Here is a 14,467-nt window from a genome sequence, read left to right as displayed (position 1 = left end):
AAGCTAAAATGCCCTCTGTGCAGGAATTCACCAGATGGTACTGGACAGAAACCAGGGCTATGACACACACACACACACACACACACACACACACACAGTACATTATCTGAGCCTATTTGAGAATGAGAATTAAAGAAAGTTATTAAATTCTGACACAAGATTATGCAGTAAGAAACCAAAGAATTATTAAAATGAGCCTAAAGCAAAATTTAACTTGAGGTCATCCGGCTGTTTGCAATTAAAAACAGACTATTAGGCAATCACAATATTAACAATGCAACTAGCACTAAGCCTCATAAAGCGAGACAACAGACAGAGGAGTGCAAGATTAGGCACATTAGAGATTTCACCATACCATACAATCCTGTATAACATAATGCAATCTAATGAAATGGCCTTACAACAAATCAATGGCTCTGCGATGAATGTTATCTCCATGATGCTCATTTGCTGTTTGGGGAAATATCTACATTTATGTCTTGTTTCATTTCTTGAGAAGGGCCGTGGTGTTGTTGTGTTAAATAACACTGCATCGGATGTTACAATAGCTCACCGGGTTGAGAAGGGGGGCCCAGAGGCCATAAGGCTATTGCAGAGGCGTCTCTTCCCCGGCTCTGTCTCCCAGCTTTCCTCGCCACTCTCAAATGCCCTGTCATAATAAAGACTAAAAGTCCCCCCCCTTCCCGCCCATTAACATGATGCATTTACTTGCATCACCCACACAATAGCCTAAACGTTCCAAACTTCCAAAAACCTCAACAGAAATCTCCTACAACTTCAATTAAGTGATAATAAAAAATGTATTAGTTATCTGATCAAAACAAACATAAATTTAGCACGTCTTTGTGTCTGCAGAATATAAGACATGCACCGGCAGTTTTCATCATTGTTTATTTATTTTTTCATTGTTCTGGTTAAGGCTTTTAGCCTCCGATTATGCTCGTTTGTACACAACAGGAAAAAGGAAGCCTCTGTGGGGAGACAGTGGAGGCAAGCAGTTACACAAGCAACAACAGGAAGGCACAGGATAGCGACAGAGGGGGGAGGGGATTCATGAGGTTTCATATTGTTCCAATACGATACAGACGCCCGAGTGAGGTTAAGGGATGTTGTGCTGCTTCTGTAATGTAAGCAGAATTGAGATGATGGCACACACGTGTCACAATAAAGGAATCTGCGTCACACATAACCACCTGAGATGACAGAAGTGGCTGAAGATGCAGAAGTTTGGTTAACCATTTCAGAACGAAGCACAGCACGCTTTCACAAACAAGGGTGCTTTTTATACAATGTTGTGACCTTTAGATTAAAAATTAAACAGGATTACTGTGCCTCTCAGCCTTAATGGTTCGTCTGAGCTTTAAACTCCACTGTACCAACATCAGCTGACTGAGGAGTCTGTGCTAAATGAAAGCCAGCTAAACTTAGCTGAAATGTGCCAGCTTTATATATACAGACACACACAAGCATCTGAGCTTCCAAATGCCACTAGCCTCAAACACTAATTTAGGGCCCACTGACTGGTTCTGTAACTGTATATCTGGCACACGGGAGCCACTTCACAGAGATGTGTAATTAGCCTAAATCATGGTTGATATCTGATGTCTTCTATGTAAGTCAAAGTTCTGCCATTTCCCCCCGACATAAACGGTTGTTCCTTATTACCAGAAACTGAGAAAAACAGTTCAAAAGCCTTCAGTCACGTCAGTTCAAGGTCTAATGCTTCATTGCTGCTAGCTAGTTTAGATAAGAACACACACAGACACACAAGTGTGCACACACAAAAGCCCTGCCAGGATCATTAGAGATCTTCATCGAGCGCTCCATAGCATCTAACATGCAATGACAAATTTGTGCAAGACACCATGAAGGCCAAACATACCCTCTCTCTATTCCCCATATCAACCAGCATGCATGCACACAAACACACACGCACTCTCCCTTTTTAACTCTATGACCTCTGCCTCTTGATTCCTCATTGCCCATTTCCACCACCTGTGTCTATGTGAATATATTAAAACCAGAAAGACAGGAGAAAGACTCTGATTATGTTACTCTTTAATTTGACATCATTACAACCCAAAACGAGCCAAAAACACACCCTGCCAATTTTCTGTTACATCCTGTTCGGCATAAGCTTGACATTACTTCAGTATTAAGAACACATCCCGTACACAAACACACAGGAGTTTCTTAGTAGGCTCGGTGCGAGGACTCACACAGCAAACTGAAGTTGCACGGAGGGGATTTTCAGCGGCTGAGGAAAAAAAAAAAAAGCCGGAATGCTGGTGTGACCGTTCTCAAAGTGGCAAAACGGAAATAAAGTTGGATTTGATTCTGGCCAAATATTTTCTTCTAGCTACAGCCGCTCAATTTTTTCTTTCCTGTGTTTATAATCACACAAATATCATGTTCTGAAACTCTTCTGAGCTTAGGATTTTCAAATAACATAACAAAGTTACTGTTTAATAAATGAATCAATTATCAAACAATCACAGCAGCAGAAACGCTTACAGAAACAATTATCAGCTGTTGCCTCTTCTAGCTATGATACAATTAAGACAAGTCAAAGCATGGCATGGTGCTCATCATCTGATGATTGCAGACAATAAACATGATATCATCTCCTTTTCAGAGAAAGCCATTACCTTATCATTAACTGTGCTATATGTAACTATCTAACCCTGTTCTCTACCTACCAGCAGACTGACCATGTCACTGTTGTGCCAGATCTCGGTGTTTTTCAGAAGCTGGTGATGGGATGGGTCTGCTCTACAGGGGATACCCTACAACCTGGAGGACCACTCTAACCAGCACCTCTACGACACCGTGAACTAGGTGACTGCCAAACAGCCACTACAGCTGCAGTAAAAGATGATGATGCTGAAGTCCACATCTAAACTCACAGCTAATCATGAGACCTAAATCTGTTGGGTGAATCGTGACTCATATCTTGGATCTTGGTCATACCACATAAAATCATCTTCATCCTCATAATCATGATGTGGCTAAACTGCCCTCCCCAAGCTGCTTCTGAATGACACTAGGCTGGGTTGATTTAAAAAAAAGAACAAGAAGCTGTGTCAGACTTTTTACATTTTGAAAACACAGAGAGGAAAATCTATGACTGACAACCACAACGGAGTACAAGTCTAGTTTCAAAGACATGTGTTTGATGACCTGAGGTCAGCGGATCCTTTTGGAACATCCAGTCAATGAGGCTTAACCTTTGGATGACTGCTCCATGGCTCACACCTCCCCTGTTTGGGGCCCAAAGAGTTTCAACGCTGACCCTCTAATTCTCTCGGTACGTGCTGTCTGTCTGAGTGCTCTGGCACAGGGTGTCTGAATATCAGGACAGATTTAAGCACTGATGTAGAAACGGCAGCCTGTCCAGAAATGTATGAGAAAGAGGGCTATTTGATTCATGCCCGGTTCTATTCAATTCAATTTATTGTCATCACACAAAGCCGAGCCAGTGCAATGAAATTTGCAGCATCAATCAGGGCAGCACAACGACACGACAAGTGCACAGATTGAGACCTTCGCTGGCTCAAATAGAAGGAAGATCAATACAATGTTCTCCATAGAATTACCATACGATAACATGCATGCGAGTATAGGGTAAGATAAACAGCAGATTAACGAGTTTATTAGTAACCTGTTATTACTGATAAAGTGGCAGAGCATGGCAGTCTCTGATCCAGTCATTGTGTTGTTCCATAACATGAACAGCGCAGACACACACATATACATAGAGCCTGTCCTGGCACAGCGAAGCTTTAATATAAATGTCCCCTCAGCTGGAAATTGTTTCCAGCGTAGCTGAAAGACCGCTTTTATTGAGCTAGTTAAACACCCCCACCCCATCCCCCTTTTCTCCTACACACAACCAGCACACACGCTCCTTTTTTATACTCGACATAATACTTCTAAAGAAACACAAGGTATTTTTCTGCATTTGTAAGCCTTTTTTTAGATTTACTTAAATTATACACCGAAAAAACAACAGTGTCACAGTTTTAAGTAAAGTCCTCATCGTGTAATGTCGTTTGAATGACATTAAATATAAAGCATGACATTATAAGAGGACCCAAAAGTCTGCAAATGTAGTTAATGCCTGGTGTAAACCTGAAATAAATGCATTACTCATTTAGAATGAACATGTTTGTGCAGAATTTTCATCAGCGGGGGGGGGGGGGGGGGGGGGGGGATGGAAAAATACAAAAGCGTCCAGTTTGCATTAATGATTCACATTAGTTCACATTGCCGGTTGGGGAAAAAAATGACAATGAGCAGCATATTTAATGACGCTATCATACCCCCTTTGCACAAGTGCCTCGGGTGGTTGAGAAAACGATATAAATGAACAAAAGGTTTTCACTCGGTCTCCTTTTGGAAAACAAGACTTTCTATGTAAAGGACATTATAATGAGCTTTTGTTAGACTGCTCATCTTCCTTTTCACGTCTAACTCTGTGGCCCTTTCTCAACTCGTGTTTCTCTTCCTCTTTTCATCTTCTTAATTCAGCCGGCTGAAGCATGAATTTAATTCCTTTAGTATTAGGTGGCAGCTCAGCTTCTCCTTATCTCTCTTTTACAGTTAAGCTGCTGTTTTCTTAGACGTTAACTTAAAATACATTGTGGTCCTGTCTTTGATTATATTTCTGGGTTTATGGCGATTTAAAACAGATGAAGAACAGTGTTGGGATTGTGCATTTGGGTGTTTTTCTGCCAGAGATATATTTGCGCCATCATGGGATGGGCCTTTAGCTACGTCAAGTTGGGAGATTTACAATTTACAGGAAACATAATTGAATGTATTGGTGACATTTGCGTGATTATAGACTCACAGTGTCTTTTTGTATGGCTAGCCAGTGACATAAGGCGTTAAATGATACAGTGCCAGCAGCACAGGAACAGCATCATTACATGCAAACAGCGGCTTTTTGAAGCCAGTCCAGTTTGTCCTGGGATCTGGAGCAAAGGTGAGCTGGTGTGGGTGTTACTCCACCGGCAACACCAACAGCAAATACGTCACATTTAACAGCAAGAAGAGGTTGTGCGTTCGCTGCTTCCTTCATGCAAATATGCACATGCTCACATTTGTCAAAAAATAAACATGCACATCGACATTAAAAGCAGCTGCAAGCGCACGGGGATTCATTTGTTGAGTGTGCGAGCGCTTGTGTACGACTTACATTCATACCCCCTTATTTAAGTCATGCTTGGACTGAACCATTTGGCACAAAAGCCTAAGAGTGTCCTCGGGTTACTTTTGTCCTGAGGTGTTTTGTGTCCAGCATCTACTACTAAGAACATTTCTGTTTTGGAAGAGCTCAATGCCAAGAAATCACAGTTGTCACATCACTATTATTGCTCCAAGGACACAAACATTTACAACTACAACCTGAATTTTAAACAGTTTTGTATTTTCAACTGAGTGTAGTTATAGCCGTTTAAATTCACTTTAGCTTTTGTCATTTAAAAATGTTCTGTTTTAGTTTCAGTGTTAGTTAGTAACTGCATGCAACAGCTGCCTGTCTACTATTAAGACTATTAAGAGGATCAGAATCAGACGAGTAGACCAGTTTCATCTTGAATTACCAGCCCCCACTCGCCCCCAAAATGATGAAGCAGTTCAACGCATTCCTCAGCCTGTGCAAAGCCATACCTGCCAACACCAACTGCTGAAAAGGGGAGGGTTTTCTAACGTAATACGTGCTTATCCCAACACAAGCACAATCTGTCTTTTTCCTTGTAATTCCTTGGGGTGACTTAAACAACTATTCCCTCTTTTAATAAAATCTGTGACAATCCTGAAATTCAAAAATAGGAAAAAAAAACTTTAACTTTATTATAAGGATCCAAACGAGGAAGTAACACTTTATTTATACTCCACAGTATTTGATTGTGGAGTTAATGTTTAAAAGCACCTGTAACAGCACAGAGGCTGAAGGGAAACCTAAATTCTGCAGAAAACAAATTGATTATCATTATTGATGTTTACTGTTTTTGCTTTGGGGAACTTAAATATCAATGAGATTGCTTTTTTATAAGTGGAGTTTTTTTATTCCTCCACAGCTGCTCCATATGTTACTCATTCTTCAACCATAATGTTTTACTTTGGTTTGGAGCAGCCAAGAAAAAAGAAACAAAAAAGCAGGTTAATCATCAACTGTATATAAAAGATGGCCCCCAGCTTCCAGGTCAGAAAAGTCTGCATTCTTTCCAAAGGCCAGTCCTTTTTTATGTTCAGTTTGTCAATTATTTTCCCACAGGGAGAATAACAGTTTATAAAGGATGGCATGGAAAAGGATGGGTGGGCAATGTCCAACAACTGCAGGTCCTCTAGGTGTCACTTGAGGCTGGCTCCAAAAGACACCCAATCCCCAAAATGAATAACTTAACAGCATTAGAAAGCATGGTTATGGCCTGGTCCAAAAACAGTTTGAACCTTTATGGACAGTCTATGGACAAGTCAACTCCCTGGATAAATTCAGGGCATGGCTAAATTGTTTTGACAGGTATCCCAATAATGGCACCGGATTAGTGTCTGCTAGGCTTCATCCACATCCTTCCAGTAACTAAACTGGACCTGTTCACTCTGTGTGTGTGCTGTTGGAGCATTTTTAAAGTATTATCCGTCTAATTTTCTTCCTTGTTTTCTACTACAGACCAGCCTATACGTTTGTGCTTTAATTTTGGTGACTGATATTCAGTATTTATTAGTCTGTCCCTTACCACTAATTAGCTGATATGTGCATATCTGCACTGGACAGTTACAGTTTATCAATGCAGCTTGCTAACCAAAGCTTGTCACCTTTATCACTCCACCCATAAGACAACGTCCGGCGTCAACCCCCCCCCAAAAAAAACAAAAAAGAACAAGGCGTCCCCCAAAGCACTAAAGGTTAGATTTCAAAATGCAGAGTTAGAAGTCAGTGATCATGTTATCGATGCTACATCCATCTTTTATACTGCATGCAAGTCCATCAGTGCATCATTTACGTACAGTCTATGGTTGAGCTGAATGTAAACACGGTGTTCACTTACAGCACTACACTAACTCTCCAAGCACGATACCATACATGTATAGAAGAAAACTTGCAGCTTCTTAAAAGGTTATGTTCATGAGGTTCTAAAAATTCCTATTTTTTACATTAACAAGGACAACACTGCTTAATAGAACAACACGTCAAAGGAAACAGACAAGCTGGGAGAAAGAGATCAGGGAGAACTAACAAGTACGTAGCACTACATATTTGCAGCACATTCACAGGATGCACATGCCCAGACACAGGCCACAATGAAGAACATGCAGACAAACGTAAGCAAAAAACAGTTACATAACCAATCGATAGATGACAGCTTCTCAGTTGGACTTCCTGTTGGTGTTGTTGACATGCATCAATGCAATAAAATTACCTCTATACAGAGGACTGCTGGGGATATACATTGACAAGAGCTTTTCTAATATCATTAACTGTAAATACAGCTTTGAAGAGCAATACAGTCCATTTTGCAGCGACAAAGCATCCCCTCACAAATTAACTATAAATACAGCCACACAGTCCACAAACAGATCATAAAAAACTTGACAACTCTTTTTCTTTTCCAATCCCATCAATCAAAATATCGGCTAAATGTATTTGGTTCATTTATGTTTGTTAAAATATTTATATATATATTTTAGCTGCTGTATCTATTCGAATCTCCTGACTGGCTTGAAATTAATAGGAATCAGGCACACAGCTCCTGCACCTTCAGAACTACCATTAGAACTTTCCATGGCTCTGCGAGGCCTGCATGTGACGATGCCAGAGTCAATATGTCAACTGCTGCACGGGGGCAAGATGACGTAATCCTGATCTGTGACTCAAGACCGGCAGTACATGGCATTGGTAGCACACACATATCCAACGACATGCTTTCTCCAACTGGCGCTGTCAGGCTTCAGTCATGTTCTCGCTCCCTCTGAAAGTGTCAATCAAAGCCTTGTTAGCATCTCCAGCCTGAAGCTGACAACGCCTGCGGATCTGTCACTGTGGCATACGTCCTGAGCTAAGCTCTAGCTGGAATCAGAACATCAGAACCGGTAGTGTTGTTTTCTGCAGCAAGGATTCCCCACCCATTGTTTCTTTCATTCCTCATCTGCCACCGACACACAGTGGCCTCTGACCCTGACCTTTGACTTCTTTTGTGTGTGTGCGTGCGTGTGTGTGTGTGTACCCAAACAAGTCACTGCGCTGTTTTCGAAACCACACACAGAGTAGATTTATCCAGTCCTAATACCACTAAACAAATCTGATATACAGCATTTCTTTTGCTTTAAATATAGTCACAGTGGCGCAATCAAAACAACTGGATCGACAATAAGGATTTAGCCATGAATCAATTAATCAAGTCATCATAAGTCAATAGACAGAACAAAGAAAAAAATTAACAATAAGTGGAAAAAAAAGTCTGTTTTAAGTTGAGATTTGCTCAATGACATCCACACACTGCTGTACCAACTTCAATGTCTCCATCAAACCACATCAGCAGCATTTCCAGGCAAAAGACAGAAGACTTCATTGACTTAATAACAGTAATTATTGACTAGGAGCTCACACTGATGTTGTTGTTTTTTTTGTTTGTTTGTTTCAATGATTAAGTTGTAATGAAGCTAGGTCCTCCACGCCAAAACGAGCCAGTTTGGGTGGTTTGGCATTTAATAAGAATGCCTCCCGGGTGGGCGGCTTCCTCAGAATGCTTTCTGGGAACGCCCAGCTGGGAGGAAGCCCAGGGGAAGACTCAGGAGGAACCGGAAAATGCTGCTTAGCCTACTGCCACCTCAGTCCAACTCCCGAGAGTTAGAACTGTACTGTACCACATGGTTTGTTTTGAGTCAGAGCTGCGATCACCTCCTCCAACACAAATTAACATGTTCTCGCCAGTCCACAAATGACGGGGTGTCTGAATACTACACTCGTTGTGTGTGAGTGAGTATGTGTGATCACAGTCTTTATTTCTTCATATCATCTCATAGCAGGATCGCATGTGTTCCTGTAGTAGTAACCTCGTCCAACCGGGAAGAAGGACCAAACAGTTAAATTCATTTAAAATTTGCAGGAGCAGTTGATACAAAACTGTGTCGATCAAACAGCTAATTCCTAAATGACTGCTTATTTGATAAAATAGCTGGAAAATGTCCGCAAGTTCTTAAGGACCAAGTGGATGATTTCAAAAAGCTGCATTTTTGCTTTAAAATAGCAGCTAGCTAAATGGCTAATTCGCTGACTTGTGGAAGCACCCTTTACTGACCCAGTCACCAAAACTCCTCTGTATCACTGACAAAAATCTGAGATGTGTCGATATGATTAAGAGGTCTGCAAACAGGTTAAACCAAAACTTGCTGTTGTTAATGGTTTAAAACAAGCATTAGCATACAAATGCTGCTGTTTCATGGTCTGTTACAAGTCTATGTAAGCTGAAGCTCCCCGTCTTGCCTGTTAAGCTGGGACATATCGAAAGCAGCGATGTCTGAAATTCACTCTGCTCTGTGGGCCTTTCACTCTCATCTGTGGTGTATTCATTCAGCTGGGCTTATCTGAAAAAGGGCGCTGCTATCTTCTCCTCTTCCCGCTACTCTCTCCGTCTCTCGTCTCGTCTTGTTGCCACAACACATACCTGCAGTGCACAAAGACCTATCCTTCTACATACTTTCACGCAGACACACACCCAGACTCAGATTCAAGCGTCTCACTGTTGCCATGGGGACTATTTCAACCCTGTCAGCACTTCTAAGATCTGCCCGGAGAGAGGCAATTTGCCCCTCTTCCCATGCTTCGCAGTCTTTCTATCTACCCATCCTCCCCTCCTCCTGCTCCTGCTCCTCCTCCTCTTCTTCTTCTTCTTCTCCCATTCGAAGATGGAAAAAAAATCCCATCCTCCATTCTCGAGAGGCATGACTATTGCTTCTCCTATTCTTTCTGTCAGATTCATTCACCCTCAGTGTTTGGCACCAGCAATCTCCTCTCCTCCTACTCTCACTCCCACTCTATACAGCCTTTATGAGGCTGTGTGTATACACTTGCTTCTTCCTCAGGCTGAGTGAACATTGAGGTGGGGGGCTTGGGGAGAATGTGCATCTGCTGCTGATTTCAGCCACACAGGATCAGCTAAGTGCTGAGAGCTGAGATTTTCCCCCCAAATTTCCGTGGGGAACCCAAGGGGCCAGTTTGATGTATCGACTGAGCCACACCACAAAAGGGAAGATTAGAAAACCTGAAGTGTCTTACTCATGTGGCGAATCTGACCTTTATGTTTCTTCTGCAGGCATTTTAATAGCGTAAGCCTGGAGCAGGCATAAAAAAAAACGATTTAAAAAAGGGGGAAAGGATTACTACTTTGGAGAAGTGAAAAGAATATTATTACTCTACCTCTTAAGAAATGAACTTTATGGCCGGCACTGCCGATAAATGATGTAATAATAATGTGATACTTCCCCAACGGGGGAAATTCTCAGAGAACAAATCAGGCAGAGCCATAAACCAGCTGGCAGGGATTCACTGAGTTGCTTGAAGACAATTTAGCAGGAGGCTTGTGGCTCAAAACCAAAGTTCACTGGCTGAACGATGCTCTTGTGCTACCATAAAAAAATTAAAATAATAATATCCACACCCACAGCCAAGGTGACATAATATTTTAGTATTCAGCTTCCAGTACTTCACAGGTCAAAAGATGAAAGATCCGGCTCATAATTATGTCTGTAATCTGTGAGAATATCTCGCCATTAGCTACACTTTGAGATGCTCTAACACACATATACACAGTGGACGTCTCATTTACTTCCTCAGAGCATTATCCAAATATCCCGACAACATTATGGACCTGCAGCTAAGGGGATCAGCTGAACTTGGACAGGCCGGAGCAGGGCCACAGCTGGGATAGCTGATCTCACGGAGGGGCCATATTACACGGTTTATCCTTTCTATACATAGACCTGTAAGTATTCTTAGTGCCACCACACGCTGGCAGCAAAGATAACAGCCATAAAACTGTCATGCCCACGGGAAGGGAAGCATTACGTCAAAGACCCAAACCCAGCTAAATGCACTTTGTGATGCTTTTAATTTTTGACAGTGGGGAGACAGGAAGCTGACGTAAATCCTTATGAGGAGAGCTCATAATACACATGACAGCCAGTAAGCTAGTGTAAAACAAGTTAAGATGTCATAGTGACTGAAAGAGTTGCCTGCTGATGACCACTTTTTACTGCCTTTGTTTTAAGGTCTACATCAGTAGGTGTGACATGTCGCTGTATGACGCTGATTTTATAAACTCCAGGGTGCTTTCAGGCTTTCTGCGATGGCTCCAATCTGATAAAGGCATGAGGAACAGATCTGAGCGGGAAGTATCATCAAACTGGGAAATGCAGAGTAATCGCAATACGATAAATCACAGCAACATAATTAAAAGTATGTGTTCCCACAGGATCGTGCTGCTGGTTATTGCAGTTTCTGCTCATGTTTTACAAATGTTTGTGCATGCACTGCCTTCTTTTTTCATGCGTTTGTGTGTGTTTTAAAATGTACTGATCTTTTTAAACTTCATCTAACGTTTCCAGGATGCCATTGTCTTCCACGGCTCCCTCTGCAGCGTGAAGATGAATTTCTAAACCCTTGTAACTTTCTTGAGTAATGCATAACAACGAGACGGCCTACGTGAAGGAGATTAGGAATCTGGAGAACTGGTGCCAGAGGAACAACCTCCTTCTAAACGTCAGTAAGACAAAGGAGCTGATAGTGGACTTCAGCACTAAGCAGGAGAGGAACTACCAGACCCCCGTCATCAACGAGTGCCCAGTGGAGAGAGTGGACAGCTTCAAATACCTCGGAGTTCACATCACGCAGGACCTGTCATGGTCCTGTCACATCAACACCGTGGTGAAAAAGGCCCGTCAGCGTCTCTACCACCTCAGACGCTTGAGAGACTTCCAACTGCCCTCCAAGGTGCTCAGGAACTTTTACTCGTGCACCATAGAGAGCATCCTGGCGGGAAACATCTTAACCTGGTTCGGGAACAGCACCATGCAGGACAGACGAGCTCTACAGAGGGTTGTGCGATCAGCTGAGCGCACCATCCGCTCCGAGCTCCCTGACCTGCACTCAATCTACAGCAGGCGGTGCTGGACTAAGGCCAGGAAGATGGTGAAGGACCTCAGCCATCCCAACAACAGACTGTTCTCTCTGTTGAGGTCAGGAAAGCGATTCCGCTCCCTGAAGACCAACACAGAGAGACTGAGGAGGAGCTTCTTCCCGCAGGCGATACGGTCTCTCAATCACACCACCACACAGTACTGACCCACACATACAGTTCTTACACACACACTGGACTTTCTGGACTTTGGTTTTGCACAACACTGGTCACTATATTCTTCATTTCCAGTTAATACTTGTACAGCTGCTGTTATTGTGTATATATTTATTTATATTTAGATTTCTTCATACATTCTTATATAGTTCTATATTGTGTATTGTGTATTTTGTTGTACAGTTATTTTATTTTCAACTTTAATTTATATATTTTATCTTATTCTTCCCAGTTAAATTTACCCTTCATTCTAATTTGTGTTGTACAGTTATTTCATTTTTAACCTTAATTTATATTTTATTCCTTCCTAGTTAAATTTACCCTTTTTAATTTTTCATATTTATTTCCTATCTTATTCATAGCCTTTCCTTTTTTTGTTTTCTTTAGGTCACGAGCAGTTGTCCAAGCATTTCACTACATATCGTACTGTGTATGACTGTGTACGTGACAAATAAAATTTGAATTTGATTTGATTTGATGTGCAATTAACTCAACTTTTCTTTAGCCTCAGGATTTACGAAAGGGTGCCGACCAGAGCTCAAGTGGAGCAAATGATCGGTCCAGCAGTTTGCAATCTAAATATGTTCAATTCAGGTCTGAGGTTCTGATTTCTTCCAAAAGCTGGACCCAGGTAATGTTAAGCTTTGTGTCATGATCAAAACTGCCTGTTAACCTCCACAATCAACTTCTTTCTTCACATTTCCTAACTTTTTAAGTTCTCTCTGGATGCAACTGCCTCACCACAGCAAGATAATATGATGCATAAAAATGAAGGTACACTTGATGATGGATTGTAAATGGAGTATAAAGCTTCCAGAGCTTGCTAAAGGAGCTTCACACTTAGTCAATGGCAGCCTAAAACTTTTTACAACATGTACTTTTAAACAGTCAGCAAGAAGAAAAGAAAAAAGTTAAACTTCCACATTTTATTTCCAGAGAACCTCTGGAGACCCAAATTTGATCAGCCATAAAGGGTCACACATACAGCTGAATTAATAAAAGCAGAAGTAGCGGTCGTGGGCAGGATACACTCAGACGCGTCTGCTTTCAAGTCCAAAGCCTGAGGAAATGAATGGGTGTGAATGTTAAAACAGCGGAGGAGCTGACAGGCATTTCTCTTACCATGTCCGCTGGGGTGCTGCCCGTCATCGTGAAGCTTCTCCCGGTACTCGGAGGTGTTCAAACGCACATACACACACTCACAATCTCCCTCGCAGGGCAGATGCCAATATTCCTTCTCTTTTTTTTCTTCCTTTTTCTCGCACTTGTAAAAAAGCTCCCCGCAGCTCTGACAAACGCGTCCTTGTGGTGTTTTAAAAGCAGGAATTTATTTTTTTTTATTCCCGGCGACTCGCTCTTTCTATCTCTGTCTGTCTTTCTTTTTTTTTTCCCACAGTCACAACACTGAGGTAGCCGAGACGTGTGAAAATGCCTCTTCCTCTCTATTGCACAATCATTTCGTTAATGTCTCTCCCTCACAAATCACTGATTTGGGGAAATATACTTAAGATTAGAGGGGCAAACTGTCGACCCGAGGGCCTCCTTTGACCCTCAAACATCAACAATATCCCGATTCAGAAAAAACAGAGGTGCCTGCGACATGCGAAAAAACCAATACTGCTGGCACATCCGGACGCGGACCTTGTTCTCTCGGGGTGGAAAAAGAACAAAAAAACATCCGCAAGGTTAACGTCTGCCGTCCTCTGATAAACTCGGACACGTCCGCCGGTCGGCGTGAAAAGGCGAAACGGTGATATGAGCCGGTCCTGCTCTTTAAAACGCGGGTATGACCGCTGTTAGCGTTTCAGACTGCACTGCTGCACCTTTAGGACCCGTTCAGCTGTCATTCCGCTGCCTCGAGTCAGAGTAAAGCTAGCCAACGATTCAGAACTTCCGGTGTGGGTTTTCAAAATAAAAGAATGTAACCGCTTAAAGGCTTTTTGTGTGAAAGTTTTTCTTTGAAAAAATTGGGGAAAAAAATAATGTACAAATCATGACATTAGTCTAGCATGCTGGGGTTTCTATCTGTCTATCTATCTATTTATCTAGCTATCATTTCATTTTTTTTTCATATCATAGAACTTCCCACTTAAATGATGATTCTCAAACAT

At 41.9% G+C, this 14,467-nt stretch overlaps 2 protein-coding genes across 2 annotated transcripts in view; one reads left to right on the top strand and one right to left on the bottom strand.

The window, feature by feature from the left end:
- Window positions 1-14,216, bottom strand: part of ubl3a (ubiquitin-like 3a) — a 37,072-nt gene extending 22,856 nt beyond the window's left edge. The window contains exon 1 of the mRNA XM_080867850.1: window positions 13,479-14,216. Coding sequence (XP_080723976.1) covers window positions 13,479-13,505 — 27 coding nt within the window. The 5' untranslated portion in view covers window positions 13,506-14,216. The remainder of the gene's footprint in view (window positions 1-13,478) is intronic.
- Window positions 8,938-12,810, top strand: LOC308387258 (uncharacterized protein). Its single transcript, XM_080867209.1, has 2 exons — window positions 8,938-8,979; window positions 11,611-12,810. The coding sequence occupies exon 2, from the start codon at window positions 11,684-11,686 to the stop codon at window positions 12,344-12,346; it is 663 nt and encodes a 220-aa protein (XP_080723335.1). The 5' UTR covers window positions 8,938-8,979; window positions 11,611-11,683; the 3' UTR covers window positions 12,347-12,810.
- Window positions 14,217-14,467: the final 251 nt, after the last annotated feature.

The sequence above is a fragment of the Rhamphochromis sp. 'chilingali' genome (genome assembly GCF_963969265.1).
Source record: "Rhamphochromis sp. 'chilingali' genome assembly, chromosome: 19".
Classification (NCBI taxonomy): Eukaryota; Metazoa; Chordata; class Actinopteri; order Cichliformes; family Cichlidae; genus Rhamphochromis; species Rhamphochromis sp. 'chilingali'.
This window is presented reverse-complemented; position numbering and strand designations above follow the sequence as displayed.